Below are 21,907 nucleotides of genomic sequence, written 5' to 3'. Positions count from 1 at the left end.
CTCTCTGGCTGGCTACTAATTAATCAAGCACGGAACACCTCAGCCTAGCAACCTAGGAGTGAGCCACACACACACAGGCTACTGCCGCTTTTCTCAACTCTATTTTCATTTCAATTAAAACAGATATCAAATGAAATTCTCCCCTTTAGCCGATGCTGCTTATGCATCCCCCTGTTATTCCTTTAATTAAAAAACATGCTTATTGCAATACTTGCCAGAATGACTTTAACGGTATTTTAATTGTAAAGTCTCTGCCTGATTAAAAAAAGAAAATATGAACCAGAAAGTGTTTGCAAAAATGTTCTCAGGACGCAAGAAAAGAATCACGCACCGCCCCGAATGGATGCCACATACTAATTCCTTAATTAGCCTGGCACCGCTAGTCAAGTGGGCAATGTGGAGCAGAAAACATATCAGAAACGAAATCATTGACTCAGAGCCACGAACAATAGGGAGGAATCGTTTTCATCAGCTCGGACTTACCTGGTAGGAGAGACAAGTGCATCTAACTAAAAATACCATGCTCAGGACAGGCCCAGTCAATGAGGCCAGACAGATTTTTTTTCCACTGTTCTTTGGGAAAAGAGTAGCTGGGCCAGGTTAATTGGCTTCCAGTCCTGACAATACTATATGGTTCCCTCTATTGTTTTAGGCTAGTAGTTCTCAAACTTGAGTGCATCAGAATCACCCAGAGGTCTTAAAACACAGATTGGTGGACCTTGCCCCCGCAGAGTACATTTGCTATGGGCCCAAAAATGTGCATTTCTAGCAAGCTCCCAGGCGGTGCTCTTGCTACTGATCAGGGCGCACACTCTGAGAACCACTGCTCTAGGTAAACTAAGCTTGTTCCAGATGTCCATAGTCCATAGTCTAAAACAGGTTGAAAAATACAAAGCTGGAACTGCAGATTAATTCACTTTGTCATTCAACTAACATTTGCTGTTATTTCCAAGGCCTTCTGCTAGGTGCCATAATAAAAATGTTAAAAATACACTTTCAGAAGGTCACAGTGAAGTTTAATTGCTCCAGGTGAATAGAAATACCCTGGTTTTAGTGAACTGGCCAACTTTACAGATAACCAAGAAAGAAGATAATGGTGATGACTCAGCCTTTTACTTTTTCTATAAAACATAAAACTCATGAAGTTAACCTTATCAATGAATTAATTCTATGCTAATTACAAAGTATAAACATATTTGTGGAAGAGAAACATTTAAAGGAACTCAAAACCCTGAGATGTAAATAAATGCCTTTTATTATAGCTACTGTTGTCAATTACTACTTAACTAAATCTGGATTTCCTTTCTACCTCCAGAAAATCAAAACTTCCTTTTACCAACAAAGTTTCTGATATTTAAGTTCTGAAGCCCCTCAGCTGTTCCATGGATTCTTAGAAAGTCACTTAAGACCTCAGAAAAGAAAGGAGAAAACAGGGGGGAAGACACTGTCTTCTCCAGGCAGGTAAAAGTCTCCATAACTACCAAGTTACTCACTGATTCAAATAATCTCCTTCTTTCTCTGTATCAAAGGTCAATTAGCATTGACCCAATCACATTTTTTTTACCAGCCCTGCAACCTGATATGTTTCTCTGAGCAATCTGTTATTTAAAAGGTTCCAAATATAATTATTCTCTGAGTATTGTAACCATGATTCAGCTACAACATAATAATTTTAGAAATGAACAATAATAGTCGTTCATAGCATTTATTTAAAAAATGAGGGTACATCCTACCTTTACTTGACTCCCAAGCATATTACAGTACATGGGAAATGATAATAATGAAAAGCTGTCTTCAGTATATTTCAGTCTGCACAAGAATCCCAGATACATAAGCATCCCAGATTTCTAACTTCACTCGCAGTCTGGATAAACAGGATGTGAGAATCATTAATCAACAAATGAGGTAGAGAGGTAAGGAGAGACCAAGTCCTGAAGGACATTGTAAGCCATATCATGGTGTTTAGACTTGATGTTAAAGGCTAACAGAAAGTCCCAGAAGGGTTTTAAGGAAGGATGTTTGAAATATTTATCTTTTGTTACTGAAAATATTGTAGCTTCTGTGCTAGGAAAGGGCTGGTCCCTTTCAATAGCATTTTTCATGTTACAATATCCAAGTTGTCAAGACATAAACTGTAAATTGTTTAATATCTATCTATCTGTCTGTCTGCCCATCTACTGAAAGCAAGTCCTTTCTCATAGCAACGGCTTATCTTTCATTTAAGGCTAATCAAGTACGTCTGCGACTGTTCTCTGGAGGTAAATATTGTAAGTCATTGTCTGACTGGGAAAAATAAGGGGTTTCAGAGCCAAGTGTCCCCCACATTAAAAAGCCTTTGTCTCTGATCTCCTGATACACAAATAGTAAATGAAATTGGTCACTGTCTGGACTAATCCACTAACATTTGAGGATACAGGAAGGAGTCTGATCACAGAGAAATCCACAACCAACATTAATCTGCCTCTTCCGGTCAGAAATTCAGTCATTCAACAATTATTTGAGTACCTACTATGTGCCTGGAAATATAATGATCCTAGCAATACAAAGGTGAGCAAAAACAGACCTGGCTCCTGCTTTCTTCAGCTTACTTGCTTAGATTGCACCTTGCCAAAAGGTAAAGGGCAGAAAAAACACACCCTAATATTAAATTTGTAAAGAATTAACATAAAAGCAATTCATATAAAAGTTATATGATTTGTATATGAATGATATGAAAGTTCTTAGCCTATGAAAAATTCTATCAATGATCCACTTAGCTTTGGATATAAGCAAGGTCCCCTCTCATAAAATAAGTAACACCAATTTGTCGCCAAGAAAAGACTGACACATAGAGATGCACAAAGTTAAGGGAGTTAAGGGTGGATTTCACAAAACTCAGGTAAATGTTTTCTGGTGCTGACTTCTCCATCTGGCTTCCACTTAAGATCATTGCACAGCCCAGGCCCTTCTCAGCACCATGCTTGAAACTATGGGAAGGAAGTTTACCATATAGTAAATATAGTAAATATAGTTCCCTGTGCTATATAGTAGGACCTTGTTGTTTATCCATCCTATATATAATAGCTTACATCCCTCCTACACTGTTGGTGGGAATCTAAGCTGGTGCAGCCACTGTGGAAAAGAGTATAGAAGTTCCTCAAAAAACTAAAAATAGAACTACCATATGATCCAGCAATTCCACTTCTGGGTATTTATGTGAAGAAAACAAAAACACTACTTCAAAAAGATATATGCACCCCTATGTTCACTGTAGTATTACTTACAATAGCCAAGGCATGGAAACAACCTAATGAATGGATAATTAAAATGTGGTGTATATATACGTGTGTATGTGTGTGTGTATATATATATACACACACACACACACACACACACAAAATGGAATATTGTTTAGTGATAAAATAGAATGAAATCTTTCCATTGCAACAACAGGGATGAAACTTGAGGGCATAAGGCTAAGTGAAATAAGTCAGAAAAAGATAAATACCATTTGATCTCACTTATATGTGGAAGATAAAGAAAAGAACAAAACAAAACAAAGAAACAAACAAAAAACAGACAAATCTGAGCTCATAGATATTGAGACCAGATTGGTGGTTGCCTGACGTGGGTGGGTGAGGGGTAGGCGAAATGGGTGAAAGGGGTCAAAAGGTACACACTTCTAGTTATAAAACGAATACATCCTGGAGATGTGATGTACAGCATGGTGACTACAGTTAATAATACTGTATTGTATATTTGAAAGTAGCTAAGAGAGTGGATCTTGCAAGTTCCCAACACAAAGAAAAAAATTTTGTACCTATCTATGGTGACTATTGTGGTGATCATTTTGCAATATATACAAATACCAAATCAGTATGTTGTACACCTGAAATTTATATAATATGTCATTTATACCGCAATAAAATTGTTTTTTAATTTTTAAAAAAGAAACTCTACAATGAACCCAGTAGTCGGTCAAGAAAAGATGGCTCATCTCAATAAACCAAGAATATGCATTGCTAGACTATAGAAATCGCCAGTATAATAGACTAAAAAGATCTGAGTGTCCTCAAAACTGTGAACTAAAAGAAAGAGTTTGGAGAAAACAAGACCACATTCCCAACTGCATCAGAAAAACACGCTTCCACAAAGTCAAAATACCAAGGAGAATGGAGGCAACCTCGTGGATAACTCAGCTACTTCCACCTCTGTATCCTTCCCTCTCTTGCTGTAGAAAAACACTTCAATATGCATTCTGAAGATAACAGAGGCAGAAGCCATCTGAGGTCTTTATTGCCCAGCTAATTCTTTGAGTAATCCAGTTTGCTTTGTATATAGAAGCAGCCACTAGCTGTAAATAAAATTGCAACTTAGGCCTGACATTCAGCCATCTCTTCTGTTATTCCCTTCAATCCAAAAGAAACAACAACTAACATGAACTGAATGCTTGTGCTGGGCCAGACCCTGTACTAAGGGCTTTAGAAACATTCTTTCATTTAGTACCCAAAACATCCATAGGAGTTGGGTGATACATTGTAGTATGGCTACACAATAGCAAACAGTAAATGTTAGCAATTGCTGTCCCTGCTGCTATTACTAAAACAGGCCTTACTCTAAAGAGGAGAAACTTGAGGCTTACAAAGGCTGTGCAACTTGCCCAAGGTAACAAAGCCGGTAAGAAGCAGAGCCCAGATTCAGACTCAGTTCTTTCTGGCTCAAAAGCCTGCCAAGCATTTAACTGCTTTGGTATACACCAGTAGACCAAGAAATAGAAAATCACATGAAAGGAAGCCAATGCACTATTAAACAGCAGAAGTTTCTGCTCAAGCCTTGTAAAATGAAGGCACTGTGAGTAATAAGAAACTACAAAATATCTTCCTCTTGAAAGCCCAACACCAAGGGAAGAGGGGTTTCTAGAGTTCATCCTCCCCTTTATTAGTCATCAGATCTAGACCACTTCACATCAAGCTGCTTGACCACCAGGACAGAGAGTCACTGCTTCATTCAGAAAATATGGATGCTTCCCCAGCTACAGACCACAAGCCCAAGATCCTTGACCAGAATCCATAATAGTGCACACAAGAGGGTAACGTTCCGTCTCTGTTATTATGGCTCATCATAATTACCTGGAATAAAATAATAAATTTTAATTCAGCGATGCCTATGGCCGTTGGGCATCTTAACATAAAAGAATGAAAAATATAATTAACTAAATCAAGGCAATATGCCTATTTCCATCCCAGCTCATTAGTATTAATTGATGGGGTTAATTCTCTTTTGTGTTTAACAGTACCTCCTAAAAAATAATTTAAAAAAAAAAAAAGAGAGAAGGAGGAATGGAGGGAACAAATAGAAATGGTAACTGGACAAAAGTTCTAGGTCTTTTGCTAATTAAGATGAAATCATAAGAGATATAGCTGAAGCTCTTATCAGGGTCACAAAATAATGTGCCATTTTTTCCAAAAAGTTCAGGAATCAGTACATACAGCAGCATAAATAACGGTGAAAACTTAGTCTTTGGGTGCCATTTCCCAATTGCCTCAAAGAAATTTATAATCCTCCTTTCTACTATAAGTTTTACTTGTAAGAAAAAATAGTGTGTTCTATTTTATACATGGAAACATAAGGAAGGCACAGAGAGTTCAGAACTCTCAAGGGCCATATGTAGAACTGTTGAACTCCTCCTGATGGAGGAGCCTGGTCCCTGTATATATTGGGATCCTGGTTTCCATGAATGGAAAAAATATGGAGGATGCAATATCTTCATAAAGTAGTTCCAAATGTAGTTCTTAGGTGATCTAGTTTCACTTCTAGTTAGCACTAATCCTTTCAAAGTGTGTACATACTTCATGTGGAATGTTTTCTTCATAATACTGTGGAAATGGCTGAGAAAGTACCTCCACTATAATACTTTATATCTTGTTCGTTAAAATCTTTTGAATAAATTATTTTTTGGCTTGAAATTTTTCATGCCTTGTTTCATCCCATAGATGGTATCAAAAAATAAAGAAAATTTCACACAGCTATTTTTCTGATACCATGAATGGGTATGAAAAAGACAGTAACAGATACTCAGAGAGTGAATTGCTGTTATTGATGATGATGATAACAATTCAATCTTATATTTGAATCGATTTTTATTGTCCTTCAAGTACTTTCACACCTATTATAGACCAAGAGAAGACATTAGGGGTTGAGAGCTACACCATATCAACCAGACAGTTGAGAGCTGGGGTTCTTCCCCAGCGAAAGCCTTCTTCATATGTCTTTTAGAAACAAACAAAAAAATAACTTAGCATGGATTTTATATTTCTAATTCATAAAGATATACTTTTTTATGTAGATGTGTATACATGTGTATGTATGTGAATATATGTAAATTTATGTATTTATGTGTGTACATACGTATATAGACAGATATCAGTGAGCACAACTAAGGATAGTAAAAGCAAATTAGTTGAGAAAAGTGATATTTAAGAGAGGAAGAACTTAAAAATTATACTTCTTAAATTTCATCCGGGATCTGAATTCTGCACCATTTTACTTGTCCACCCATTCAAAAATCAACACATGTACTTTGAGCCCACATCATGAGTCAGGCACGGTCCTAGACACTGAAGAGACAGCAGTAAATAATTGATGGAAGTTCTCTGCCTTTTTGAGCTTATCCTAGCAGAGGAAATGAACTGTAAATAAACAAGTAAATTATAGTATCTCATGTAGTGATAAGTGATATGAAGAAAAGTAAAGCAAAATAAATGGATGGACTAATAGGATTGTTATAATTTTAGAAAAGATGGCAAGTCCTCTCTAATAAGTTGACATTTTCTCAAAGAGAGAATGAAATAAGTGAGCTAGCCACATGAATATCTGGAGGAAGAATATTCCAGGCAAAGGGCATTATGTGCAAAGGCCGTGAGGCAGGTGTGTCACTGGTATATTCACAGAAGAGCTGGAGCAGAGTGAATGAGGAAGGCAAGGTCAATGAAGGGATCAGAAGTTTAATAATGGTGTGAACCTTATTCCTAGTGAGGTGAGAAGCCATTGGGGTAGGGGTGGTTGAGAAAAGAAGTAATAAGATCTGACATATTTTAAAGGGCGTGGACAATAAATTATTGGGGGTTATTTTAGCATATAGCACAGAAGTCAAATACCAATGACTTAAACACATGAAGGTATATTTTTCTATCACAAAAAGTACTTCAGAGGTGGGCAGCCCCAGGTGCCATGCTAGTATGACAACTCGGAAGGTGGGCAGCCCCAGGTGCCATGCTAGTATGACATCAGAGTCCCGGGTTTCTTCCATTCTTCTGTTTCCGCATTCTTTTTTTTGGCCACACCAAGGGGCATGTGGGCTCTTAGTTCCCATGCCCTTGCAGTGGAATCATAGATTCTTAACCACTGGACCTCCAGGGAATTCCCTGTTTTCCCATTCTTAGCAAGTCAACTCATGGTCCAAGATGGCAGTTGAAAATGTAGCTATCACATTTACATTCCAGGAAGCAGGGAGGAGAAAGAAAGAGGGACAAATAGGGCATGCCTCCTACTAAGCCATCTCTACTTTAGGAAATGTCCTAGATGTCCTGTACCACTCTTCCCCTTACATATCACTGGCCAGCTCTTAGCCACAGGCTATGTCTACCTACAAAGGAGATGAGGAAATATAGCATTTTAGCTGGGTACACTGCTGCCCCAAATAAAAACTGGGGTTCTGCTACTAAAGAAGACAAAGAAATTAGAAACATGGGAACCAGTTAAGAAGTTGTTTGAAATGGTCCCGGCCAAAAGTTAGGTTGAATAGGACTAGGTTGGTACTAATGGGACACACGTTGAAGATTCAGCCAATAAGATTCACTGATGGAATTGGTCATGGAATATAAGAAAAAGAAAGATATCTAGGGTGCCACCAAGATTTCTGGCCTGAGCCACTGGCTATTAAGTGAGATGGGGAAATTCCTCCCACGTTGAATCTGTGTGTATATTGACGTCTACACGATCAAAACTTGTCTCAGGTACAAAGTACATGCTCTTCACCTCCTCTCCACTATCCAACTCTAATCTTACATCCCGGACACTCGGATTACTTCTGTCTACATTCTGCCTTACCTCCTACATCACATGTTTTAGAACTAGACATTTTACTCTTTTATATTTGCTCCCTAATTACTTTTTCTTTAGTAGTAATGCACATTATTCATGTTAAGCATTATTCTTCACTTCTTCTTGTGTCTCACACAGAGTGCCTAGGCCACTTAATAAGCATTCACAAGTCATCTGTTGAACCAAATTTCATCTGTGTCCTTTCCCAGTTCTCATACTTTCTAGAAGCTATGACCCATATCTCTGTGATTAAAATCTTACTTTCACTCTAGGCAACCCTGCTCCCTACCAACAACTCCTGTTTGTACAGAAACGGGTGTCCACCACTTATCCTCACAATCCTACCAATGGGGGGGATCCTTCACATAACAGACTTTCCGTCTCCATGCAATGAGGGTTAGCCCTTCTAAACCTAGTCACTTATTCTAAATAATGAGAGTGAAGTATTGCCTGAACCAGGAACATTTAGGAATAACCACCACTGAAAGGTGACAGCTTGGGGCAAGTATCTGGGTTACTAGGATCTCGAAATCTCCAAGAGTGGAAGCCAGGTGTGTATCCACATACCTCTGCCTTTCCCTTGCCCTCTGTTCTCCTCTGATGCCTCTTCTCCATCTTCAGTCTCTGGCCCTATCGACAAACACCATTCCTTGCTGGAACATTTACCTGGAACTACTAGGATATCCAGAGACTCAGATGGGCTGAGTTTGAGGTCTTTTAGCTGCAAAACTTCTCCCAAATGGTATCAATATCAGGCAAAGACCCTTGAGTGCCTGAAGGGCATCCCATCCTCCAACAGGATTTGACTCCTGTGGCGAGAATCCTAGTTAAAGGCATGTAAAGAGCATCTTTTCTCTGAGCTGAGACTTGAAGTCTGTAATTTCCCTTTGTCATTGCCAGTCCTTAGGTAGCTGCTAGCTGTCAATAAGTCAGGACTCCCCATAGCCACTGGCTACACACACACACAACCACCACAAAGACCGGTCAGGAGCTCAAGCTCACAGACCTTTTTCCTAAAGGGTACTAATTAATTGATTTGCCTGAAATCTTCTCCTTGCTACCAGAGGAAAAAAAAATAAGCTTGTAGAATAAAGAATGTAAAATTCCTAATAAGTCCACCTGTAAGAGAAGGGTAGTAACACTCCATCAGTTTATCCTCTGCAAAATATTTTATTCTCCCTCATATAGCCACAAGCTTACTTTAACAGGAACAAATACTCCTGTAAATGTTAAATATATTTATAGTACAGAATGGTATTTTAGTGCAGTTTTATAGATCTCCATAACTAATCACATTTGCCAAGTAATTTTCATTTGCCAGTGAACAAGAGTCCCTTTGATAACCACTCCTTATTATCTGCCACTGAAGTAGGCAATGATTTTTATTCTCATTTAACAGATAAGGAAACAAACTCACGAGGAGGTAGAAAAAACTGACTTAGTCACTTGGTAATGAGGGGGAGGGGTTAAAATCTGAATTCTCAGTCTCTCCCAAATTCCCAGACCCTAGAGCTATGTGGCCGGTTTCGCAATAAGGAAGCCTATTTATATGACTTTCCACGGGACAAGGAAGTCAAAACCACAACAGGGTAAAAGCAGGAAGGCATTGCTTTCTTGGCAGGGAATTTCAAAGGCAGCAGCATTAACTGATTTCAGAGCCTCCTGCTATATTGTGAGTGCTGCCAGGGACAAGCATGAACACAAAGGACTTGAATAAAGAAGCATATTCTTGGAGAACACTGTTCACCCTCTTGCATCTGAAAACTTAAAATAATCAAGCTCTGTGCTTTTAAGAGTCTGACCTTCTGACCACTTCTTCCTTTCATAGGGAAATCTCAGTTTGGTCCGAGAATAAATTGTCAACCAAGTGCTGGAACTTATCCAAAAAGTTCCTCTTCCTTCTGCCCCTAAAATGATAAAATCATATATAATAACGCCACCCCCATCTCCAAACTCCGCAAACCTTTCACGTGCAGGAAGTTGAGGATGCTGGTGTTGGTGTCCAACAGGAGCAGCTGGCCTTTCTCTACCGTGACGTTGTCGCCCTCTTGTGGCAGTCTCTCGGGAAACCAGCTGTGAGCCCTGGACCACCTCCGGCAGAACTGAAAGGGAAAGTTGCCCTGGAAAACAGGTTTGGTTACTTTGTTTTGTTTTGTTTTGTTTTGTTTTCAAGCAGGATAGTCTGGGTGATCCATCAGAATAGAAACTCCTTAAACTCAAATTAATTTAAATATAATTTTAAACATCTCCATAAAATTAGTCACCCTCGTACAACTAACTCAAAAAAGGGAAAATACGGAAGGGGCAAAGTCGTACTCAAAGTTCTTCTGTGTTCAGCCTCTGGAATTCTCCAACGATATGCTGGTAATACTTTCTTACCTTTTTTTCCCCAGCACAGGCCGCCTTCTACCTAACAGATGGGGTCGATTCCATTTTTTATTTTTACAGACGTGTATTGAGTCTTGGACAAAAAGTCATAAATAGCCAGGAATAGAGAGAATTAAAACATTCTGCTTGATGGGTGGCATTCTGCTTTACATAATTGGTACCATTTTTCACTGGCTCTGCTACCAAGTGTCCCTGTTTTATAGGAACATTCCTCTCTCCACGTGTTCAGATCCATCCTCCCACCCTGCCTCTTTTGATATTACTGATGCCTTTCCCTCTGTGTTTGGTGCCTCCATGCTGGCAAAGTTTGTGTACAGGAAAAGTGCCAGCTGACTTCAGATGACAACCCAGAACCTTTGAGGGAGGTGCCAGGAGTGGGACTGTGAAGAGCCTAGAGGAGGAAGCACCCTTCACCCCCTGCCGTCTCCCTCTCAGACCTTCTGGCTTCCTGTTAATTTACAGTCACACTGAACTCATGTGGTTTTCAAACCAAGGATGTGAAAATCACAGAAAGCAGTATCTGGCTCATGCAAGAGGCAGAGAACAGGTTTAAATGTCCTGTGCAGCTATGGAACTGTAATTCTGACAAATGTAATGAAATCCTCTTGGACTAGGTGATTAGCTCAAGGTCATACAGATGACATGTGTATGCCTCTCTCCCCACAGTTCTTCTTCCCACACAGATTCCAACCTAATGCGAAGCCCCAGTTCCTATAAAACAACTGCCTAGAAAGTCCTCTTGTGAGATGTTTGAGGCAGATGGGAGAAGATCGTGAAGAAGAGGAGGCATGTTTATAATACCAATAACTGCACCTCCACAGAGAACAGTGCCCTGGAGTATTTCTGAGAGAGAAAATGGACAAATGTGTTGCCAGAAGTCAGTAGATTTTCCAGGTGTACTGACCCCCAGCTCACTAGTCCTGAGTTATATAGTGAACCCGATCACCAACAAGACTTGGGGATAAGGAAAAGCAGGATCTTTTCATTTTCTGCATCTACAAAGGAGAAATAAGTCAGTGACTCATCCCAATTTAAGAGATGGAAAGGCATCAGGCACAGTGATAAGCAGTCCCAGCACCACAGGAAAAAAAGAACGTGTGGTACCCAAGCATCATTGTGAGCTGTATGAACCGTGACCACAGGATGACCATCCAAAGACTCAAAAAGTGGGACAGAAGTTTAGCTCTCTACCTATTTCACACTGAAGCTAGGCATGGGGAGGTAAAATTACAGAAAGGGCTCCTCATACGACTAGACATTCTACCTTCCTATAATCCTTTAATTCACTCCTGCAGAATCCACAAAGAAAAAAGGGGGCCAATAGGAGGAAACTGGAGTGGAATAAAGTGGTGAGAAGATGGAAAAGACCAAAAGATGGTGATGACAACTCCAGAGAAGGTGAACCAGACTATCTGTAAGTCAGCCCTGAGTGACTAAGACAAGACATGTGAAAAAGCTTGGATTTCTAGAAGGTCAGAGATGGAAAGGACTCTAGAGAAATCCTATCCCTTTGTTTTAAAGATGATGCTTCAGACAGGGTTTCTCAGCCTAGAGCTGTTTAAGGTGCAGATTCTCTCAATGCCACCAGGATGGAACCAAAAGCTCAGGAGGAGGGATCAATTAGGAGATTGGAATTAACAAATACACACTACTATATATAAAACAAATAAACAACAAGGACCTACTATACGGCACAGGGAACTATATTCAGTATCTTATAAAAACCTATAATGGAAAAGAATCTGAAAAAGAATATATATATATATATATATATATCTGAATTACTTTGCTGTACACTTGAAACTAACACAACATAGTAAATCAACTATACTTCAATTTTTTTTAAAAACGCTCAGGAGGTGGGACCAGGGATCTATCATTTTAATCATCTCCTCGATGGCACTTCTGCATCAAATTTTGAGGACCAATTCAAGGCAAGGGCTAGAGAAGAGGGAGATAGATCCAAAAAGGAACTGGGAGGCTCCCTTCACACCAGCCCCTGAAGCTCAGGGAAGGCTAGCAAGGGTGTGTGGATGAGCCATGAGGAGGAGTGAAGAATTCAGCAGCTTGACTTTTTCTGAGACGTGAGCCTCGTGTTCAGATCCAAGCCCAGCTACAGAACTACACAAAAAACCTGGGCTCATGACCCTCACAATGGGAAGATCTGGAACAACTAGACGTTGATTAGGTAAAAGGAAGTCAGAGGAGGACCATTCCATGATGTCTTCCCATAATTAACTTGAGAACCTTTCAAACCTCAAGGTTAGCACTGATACCTGTCATCTTAGCTCTGAGGGAACTTTAAAGACTTTCTCTCTGGCTCAGAAGCAGCTGTGTGTATCACTGGCTGCCTTCCCTGTGCTCTATCATCTTGGCCTGGCCGAAAAGCCTTTGAAAATTGCTCTACTCAGGACCTTCAAGATGGCGGAGGAGTAAGATGCGGAGATCACCTTCCTTCCCACAAATACATCAAAAATACATCTACGTCTGGAACAACTCCTACAGAACACCTACAGAATGCTGGCAGAAGACCTCAGACTTCCCAAAAGGCAAGAAACTCCCCATGCACCTGGGTAGGGCAAAAGAAGAAAGAAAAAACAGAGACAAAAGAATATGCATGGGACCTGACCCTCTGGGAGGGAGCTGTGAAGGAGGAAAGGTTTCCACACACTAAGGAGCCCCTTCACTGGTGGAAACAGGGGGTTGGGGGGGAAGTTTCGGAGCCACGGAGGAGAGCGCAGCAACAGGGGTGCAGAGGGCAAAGTGGAGAGATTGCCGCACAGAGGATAGGTGCCGACCAGCACTCACCAGCCCGAGAGGCTTGTCTGTTCACTCTCTGGGGCAGGTGAGGGCTGGGAGCTGAGGCTCAAGCTTCAGAGGTCAGATCCCGGGGAGAGGACTGGGGTTGGCTGCATGAACACAGCCTGAATGGGGTTAGTGCACCACAGCTAAATGGGAGGGATTCCGGGAAAAAGTCTGGAACTGCCTAAGAGGCAAGAGACCATTGTTTCTGGGTGCATGAAGAGAGGAGATTCAGAGCACCACCTAAACGGGCTCCAGAGATGGGCAGGAGCTGTGGCTATCAGCGTGGACACCAGAGATGGGCATGAGACGCTAAGGCTGCTGCTGCAGCCACCAAGAAGCCTGTGTGCAAGCACAGGTCACTATCCACACCTCCCCTCCTGGAAGTCTGTGTAGCCCGCCACTGACAGGGTCCCGTGATCCAGGGACAACTTCCCCGGGAGAACACACGGCACACCTCAGGCTGTTGCAACATCATGCTGGCCTCTGCCACCACAGGCTCACCCCGTATTCCGTACCCCTCCCTGCCCCCGGCCTGAGTGACCCAGAGCTCCCTAATCACCCGCTCCTTTAACCCCCTCCTGTCTGGGTGAAGAACAGATGCCAGAGGGCGACCTACACGCAGAGGCGGAGCCAAATCCAAAGCTGAACACCAGGAGTTGTGCAAACACAGAAGAGAAAGGGTAATCTCTCCCAGCAGCCTCAGAAGCAGTGGATTGAATCTCCACAATCAACTTGATATACCCAGCATCTGTGGAATACCTGAATAGACAATGAATCATCCCAAAATTGAGGCGGTGCACTTTGAGAGCAACTGTAGACGTGGGGTTTGCTGTATGCAACTGACTAGATTCTGATTTATATGTTTATCTTAGTTTAGTTTTTAGTGCTTGCTATCATTAGTGGATCTGTTTATTGGTTTGGTTGCTCTCTTTTTTTATTTTTCTTATTACTTTTTTAATTTTAATATATATTTTTTAATTTTTTATTTTAACAACTTTATTTATTTTATTTTATTTTTCTTTCTTTCTTTTTTTTCTCCCTTTTCTTCTGAGCTGTGTGGCTAACAGGGTCTTGGTGCTCCAGTCAGGTGTCAGGCCTGGGACTCTGAGGAGGGAGACCTGAGTTCAGGACACTGGTCCACCAGAGACCTCCCGGCCCCACGTAATATCAGTCAGCAAGAGCTCTCCCAGAGATCTCCAACTCAACACTAAGGCCTTGCTCCACTCAACAACCAGCAAGCTCCAGTGCTGGACACCCCATGCCAAACAACTAGCAAGACAAGAACACAACGCCACCCATTAGCACAGAGGCTGCCTAAAATCATACTAAGTTCACAGACACCCCCAAAACACACCACCGGACACAGTCCTGCCCACCAGAAAGACAAGATCCAGCCTCATCCACCAGAACACAGGCACAAGTCCCCTCCACCAGGACACCTACACAATCCACTGAACCAAACTTACCCACTGGGGGCAGACACCAAAAACAATGGGAACTATGAACCTGCAGCCTGCAAAAAGGAGACCCCAAACACAGTAAGTTAAGCAAAATGAGAAGACAGAGAAATACGCAGCAGATGAAGGAGCAAGGTAAAAACCCACCAGACCAAACAAATGAAAAGGAAATAGGCAGTCTACCTGAAAAAGAATTCAGAGCAATGATAGTAAAGATGATGCAAAGTCTTCGAAATAGAATGAAAAAAATACAAGAAACATTTAACAGGGACCTAGAAAAACTAAAGCGCAAACAAACGATGATGAACAACACAATAAATGAAATTAAAAATTCTCTAGAAGGAATCAATAGCAGAATAACTGAGGCAGAAGAACAGATAAGTGACCTGGAAGATAAAATAGTGGAAATAACTACCACAGAGCAGAATAAAGAAAAAGAATGAAAAGAATTGAGGACAGTCTCAGAGACCTCTGGGACAACATTAATCGCACCAACATTCGAATTATAGGGGTCCCAGAAGAAGAAGAGAAAAAGAAAGGGACTGAGAAAATATTTGAAGAGATTATAGTTGAAAACTTCCCTAATATGGGAAAGGAAATATTCAATCAAGTCCAGGAAGTGCAGAGAGTCCCATACAGGATAAATCCAGGGAGAAACATGCCAAGACACATATTAATCAAACTATCAAAAATTAAATACAAAGAAAAAATATTAAAAGCAGCAAGGGAAAAACAACAAATAACATACAAGGGAATCCCCATCAGGTTAACAGCTGATCTTTCAGCAGAAACTCTGAAAGCCAGAAGAGAGTGGCAGGACATATTTACAGTGATGAAAGGAAAAACCTACAACCAATATTTCTCTACCCAGCAAGGATCTCATTCAGATTCGATGGAAAAATTAAAACCTTTACAGACAAGCAAAAGCTAAGAGAATTCAGCACCACCAAACCAGCTTTACAACAACTGCTAAGGAACTTCTCTAGGCAGAAAAAACAAGAGAAGGAAAAGACCTACAATAACAAACCCAAAACAATTAAGAAAATGGTAATAGGAACATACATCTCAATAATTACCCTAAATGTAAAAGGATTAAACGCTCCAACCAAAAGACACAGACTGGCTGAATGGATACAAAAACAAGACCCGTATAAATGCTATCTACAAGAGACCCAGTTCAGACCTAGGGACACATATAGACTGAAAGTAAGGGGATGGAAAAAGATATTCCATGCAAATGGAAATCATGAGAAACCTGGAGGAGCAATTCTCATATCAGACAAAACAGACTTTAAGATAAAGACTATTACAAGAGACAAAGAAGGACACTACATAATGATCAAGGGATCAATCCAAGAAGGAGATATAACAATTGTAAATATTTATGCACCCAACATAGGAGCACCTCAATACATAAGGCAAATGTGAACAGCCATAAAAGGGGAAATCGACAGTAACACAATCATAGTAGGGGACTTTAACACCCCACTTTCACCAATGGACCACCAAAATGAAAATAAATAAGGAAACACAGGCTTTAAATGATACCTTAAACAAGATGGACTTAATTGATATTTATAGGACAGTCCATCCAAAAACAACAGAATACACTTTCTTCTCAAGTGCTCATGTAACATTCTCCAGGATAGATCATACCTTGGGTCACAAATCAAGCCTTGGTAATTTAAGAAAACTGAAATCATATCAAGTATCATCTTTTCTGACTACAACACTATGAGACTAGATATCAATTACAGGAAAAAAAACTGTAAAAATTACAAACCCATGGAGGCTAAACAATACACTACTAAATAACAAAGAGATCACTGAGGAAATCAAAAAATACCTAGAAACAAATGACAATGAAAACAAGATGGCCCAAAACCTATGGGATGCAGCAAAAGCAGTTCTAAGAGGGAAGTTTATAGCAATATAATCCTACTGCAAGAAACAAGAAAAATCTCAAGCAACCTAACCTTACACCTAAAGCAATTAGAGAAAGAAGAACAAAAAAACCCCAAAGTTAGTAGAAGGAAAGAAATCATAAAGATCAGATCAGAAATAAATGAAAAAGAAATGAAGGAAACAATAGCAAAGATCAATAAAACTAAAAGCTGCTTCTTTGGGAACATAAACAAAATTCATAAACCATTAGCCAGACTCGTCAAGAAAAAAAGGGAGAAGACTCAAATCAGTAGAATCAGAAATGAAAAAGGAGAAGTAACAACTAATACTGCAGAAATACAAAGGATCATGAGAGATTACTACAAGCAACTCTATGCCAATAAAATGGACAACCTGGAAGAAATGGACAAATTCTTAGAAAAGCACAACCTTCTGAGATTGAACCAGGAAGAAATAGAAAATATAAACAGACCAATCACAAGCACTAAAATTGAAACTGTGGTTAAAAATCTTCCAACAAACAAAAGCCCAGGACCAGATGGCTTCACAGGTGAATTCTGTCAAACATTTAGAGAAGAGCTAACACCCATCCTTCTCAAAATCTTCCAAAATGTAGCAGAGGGAGGAACACTCCCAAACTCATTCTACGAGGCCACCATCACCCTGATACCAAAACCAGACAAAGATGTCACACACAAAAGAGAAAACTACAGGCCAGTATCACCGATGAACATAGATGTAAAAATCCTCAACAAAATACTAACAAACAGAATCCAGAAGAACATTCAAAGGATCATACACCATGACCAAGTGGGGTTTATCCCAGGAATGCAAGGATTCTTCAATATACGCAAATCAATCAATGTGATACACCATATTAACAAATTGAAGGAGAAAAATCATGGTAATCTCAATAGATGCAGAAAAAGCTTTCAACAAAATTCAACACCCATTTGTGTTAAAAAAAAACTCTCCAGAAAGTAGGCATAGAGGGAACTGACCTCAACATAATAAAGGCCATGTATGACAAACCCACGCCAACATCGTTCTCAATGGGGAAACACTGAAACCATTTCCACTAAGATCAGGAACAAGACAAGGTTGCCCACTCTCACCACTGTTATTCAACATAGTTTTGGAAGTTTTAGCCACAGCAATCAGAGACGAAAAAGAAATAGAAGGAATCCAACTCGGAAAAGAAGAAGTAAAGCTGCCACTGTTTGCAGATGACATGATACTATACATAGAGAATCCTAAAGATCCCACCAGAAAACTACTAGAGCTAATCAATGAATTTTGTAAAGTAGCAGGATACAAAATTAACACACAGAAATCTCTGGCATTCCCATATACTTATGATGAAAAATCTGAAAGAGAAATTAAGAAAACCCTCCCATTAACCACTGCAACAAAAAGAATAAAATACCTAGGAATAAACCTGCTTAAGGAGACAAAAGACCTGTATGCAGAAAACTATAAGACACTGATGAAAGAAATTAAAATGATACAAACAGATGGAGAGATATACCGTGTTCTTGGATTGGAAGAATCAACATTGTGAAAATGACTATACTACCCAAAGCAATCTACAGATTCAACACAATCCCTATCAAACTACCAATGGCATTTTTCATAGAACTAGAACAAAAAATTTCACAATTTGTATGGAAACACAAAAGATCCAAATAGCCAAAGCAATCATGAGAAAGAAAAACAGAGCTGGAGGAATCAGGCTCCCTGACTTCAGACCATACTACAAAGCTACAGTAATCAAGACAGTATGGTACTGGAACAAAAACAAAAATATAGATCAATGGAACAGGATAGAAAGCTCAGAGATAAACCCATGCACATATGGTCACCTTATCTTTGATAAAGGAGGCCAGAATATACAATGCAGAAAAGACAGCCTCTTCAATAAGTGGTGCTGGGAAAACTGGACAGCAACATGTAAAAGAAAGAAATTAAAACACTCCCTAACACCATACACAAAAATAAACTCAAAATGGATTAAAGGCCTAAATGTAAGGCCAGACACTATCAAACTTTTAGAGGAAAACATAGGCAGAACACTCTATGACATAAATCACAGCAAGATCCTTTTTGACCCACCTCCTAGAGAAATGGAAATAAAAACAAAAATAAACAAATGGGACCTAATGAAACTTAAAAGCTTTTGCACGGCAAAGGAAACCATAAACAAGACGAAAAGACAACCCTCAGAATGGGAGAAAATATTTGCAAATGAAGCAACTGACAAAGGATTAATCTCCAAAATATACAAGCAGCTCATGCAGCTCAATATCAAAAAAACAAACAACCCAAACAAAAAATGGGCAGGAGACCTAAACAGACATTTCTCCAAAGAAGATATAAAGATTGCCAACAAACACATGAAAGGATGCTCAACATCACTAATCATTAGAGAAATGCAAATCAAAACTAAAATGAGGTATCACCTCATACCGGTCAGAATGGCCATCATCAAAAAATCTACAAACAAGAAATGCTGGAGTGGGTGTGCAGAAAAGGGAACCCTCTTGTACTGTTGGTCCAGCAGCTGGTGGGAATGTAAATTGATACAGCCACTATGGAGAACAGTATGGAGGTTCCTTAAAAAACTAAAAATAGAACTACCATATGACCCAGCAATCCCACTACTGGGCATATACACTGAAAAAACCATAATTCAAAAAGAGTCATGTACCGCAATGTTCATTGAAGCACAATTTACAATAGCCAGGACATGGAAGCAACCTAAGTGTCCATCGACAGATGAATGGATATAGAAGATGTGGCACATATATACAATGGAATATTACTCAGGAACAAAATTGGAGTTATTTGTAGTCAGGTGGACCTAGAGTCTGTCATACAGAGTGAAGTAAGTCAGAAAGAGAAAAACAAATACCATATGCTAACACATATATATGGAATCTAAAAAAAAAAAAAAGGTTCTGAAGAACCTAGTGGCGGGACAGGAATAAAGACGTAGACATAGAGAATGGACTTGAGGATGCAGGTATGGGGAAGGGTAAGCTTGGACGAAGTGAGGGAGTAGCATTGACATATATACAACACCAAATGTAAAATAGATAGCTAGTGGGAAGCAGCAGCATAGCACAGGGAGATCAGCTCAGTGCTTTTTGACCACCTAGAGTGGTGGGATAGGGAGGGTGGGAGGGAGACACAAGAGGGAGGGTAATGGGGATATATGTATACATAAAGCTGATTCACTTTGTTATACAGGATCAACTAACACAACAATGTAAAGCAATTATACTCCAATAAAGATGTTAAAAAAAAGAAAATTGCTATACTTAGCCCCAACCCAGCAGGTGGGAAGGTCAAATATTGTTATAACCTCTTTACAGCTGAGTAAACAAAGGCTCAAAGAGTTTAAAGGTTGTGTTAAAGGCCGTGGAGGTGAAGACAGCCTGGGCCCAGCCAAGCAAGTTCCTACCTCGGGTCTTCCCGCTCCCATGCCCTCTCTTGGGATGCTCTCGGCCAAAATATCTGCAAGGCACACTCCCTTACTTCACTCAGGTCTCTGCTCAACCAACACTTCCTTCTCTGTCTCCTTATTAAAATGCTATGTCCCATCACTCCTTCATCCTAATACTGCGTCATCCTTGTACTAGACCATATCATGCCTTGTGTATTTATCATCCATTGAGCTTATTACTCAAATGAAAAACAGGGACTTTGTTTTGGTCATTGCTATATCCCCAACCCCCTAAAAAGTGTCTGACACATAGTTAAGTGGAAAATAAAAATTGATGAAATGATTTCTTAAGTGAATCATCCACCTGCAAATTCCACACTCATTTATAGATATCACACACACACATAAGCATACATGCCTTCTTGATACAATAGGTGAGCAAATAAGTGATAAGGTCCAAAATTACTTAAAAATGTTATGTTCCCTAAGTCTCTTGATCCATTGAGTTTGGCCCACATCCTTTCCCACTCCTTTCTGTGTTTTCAAACTCTATGTAAACTTAAAACCAAACAAGGGTAAATGTATCAAAATTAAAACCAGAGACTCAGATTCAATCTCCCTATGAAATCCTCCACTGATTTTTTCTTTCACCTTAATCCTCTTTATTAAATGTGGTACTTTACAAATGGTTATCAATGTTAAGCATTAAATTTCAAAAGATCTAAGCTTCCCTCTGCCCAAAGCTTTTCCTTATCATAATAAAGGTATCTTGAAATTATATAAAATGTATCAATGATTCATGCCTATTACAAAACAGTGACTAAATACTAAAAGTAAAAAATTCCTAAACTTTCAGCAAAATTTTTTCCTAAAAAATTAATGCATCCTCAACTGTCCAACAGCACCTAGGGAAGTAGAAGAGTCAAATATCTCCATGATTTCAAGTTGTCAGGGAATTCATGGTTACATGTGCGCTGCCATAAGAATTGTAGCTCTACATTTTCATAGTTGACACAATGGTAGTATAATTCTGTTCCACAGGCCTCCTAGAGCAATAACCCCATGAGACAGAGGAGGTGGCCCACTTTCCAACATCTTTATCCTTCAGTTCCTTCAATTTGATCCAATCAAGCAAAAAAGAATGCTGACAGCATCACTAAAAAGACTTCTTGTCCATATATTCGAAAGCCTCTCAGTTGATACCAATGTAATGTTTTGGTGCAAGCCATGCTCTGCATCACCAACCCAGCTCCCAGGTCGACACAAGTTTCACTTTCACCAAATAACAGGTCTTTCCACCATAGTCCCCAGGGTGTTCAGCCTTTAGCTCTAGTTTTCTTCTTCAAGATAAACAAATCACTCATTCCCATTCTGCAGATGAAGAAAATCATCTCCCTATGGGCATATGGGGGTGGAGTAAAAATAGAGATTTGGGAGCTATCCAGAACACGCCCTCATTTTTACCTTAGAACATACAGCCCCAAATAAACCAAAACAGAAACCAAAAAACAAAACAAAACACAAGCAAAAACTTTCCTGGCTCAGCGAGAAGCTTATGCAATTTGTTTTCGTCTTATAGCTTGTCAGCACTTCTCTGAACTTCAGGAATGTGCAGTGTCTGCAAATCTTGCGTGTCACCTTAAATGTACTTGCAGTACCACTAGAGTTATCTTGAAAGAAAGCATTGATCAGCAAGGTGGAACACCAGGCAAAGCAAAGACCTATTTGCAAGCATCTGTGTTAAGCCAGGGCTGTGGAGAAGGTAGAGTGTGGGGATCTTTCTAGTCAGTGTCTCCTAGATGACAAAGACAAGGAGGAACTATTT

At 39.8% G+C, this 21,907-nt stretch overlaps 1 protein-coding gene across 18 annotated transcripts in view; it reads right to left on the bottom strand.

Moving 5' to 3' along the window:
* Positions 1 to 21,907, bottom strand: part of PKHD1 (PKHD1 ciliary IPT domain containing fibrocystin/polyductin) — a 439,380-nt gene that overhangs the window by 283,988 nt on the left and 133,485 nt on the right. For all 18 annotated transcript variants that reach the window (XM_082411613.1, XM_082411609.1, XM_082411612.1 and 15 more), the window contains one exon: positions 10,046 to 10,202. In XM_082411613.1, the coding sequence (XP_082267739.1) occupies positions 10,046 to 10,202 (157 nt within the window). The remainder of the gene's footprint in view (positions 1 to 10,045; positions 10,203 to 21,907) is intronic.

Source organism: Balaenoptera physalus (genome assembly GCF_965194825.1).
Source record: "Balaenoptera physalus genome assembly, chromosome: 11".
Lineage (NCBI taxonomy): Eukaryota > Metazoa > Chordata > Mammalia > Artiodactyla > Balaenopteridae > Balaenoptera > Balaenoptera physalus.
The sequence above is the reverse complement of the archived record's forward strand: the minus strand, read 5'-3'. Positions and strand labels throughout refer to the sequence as shown.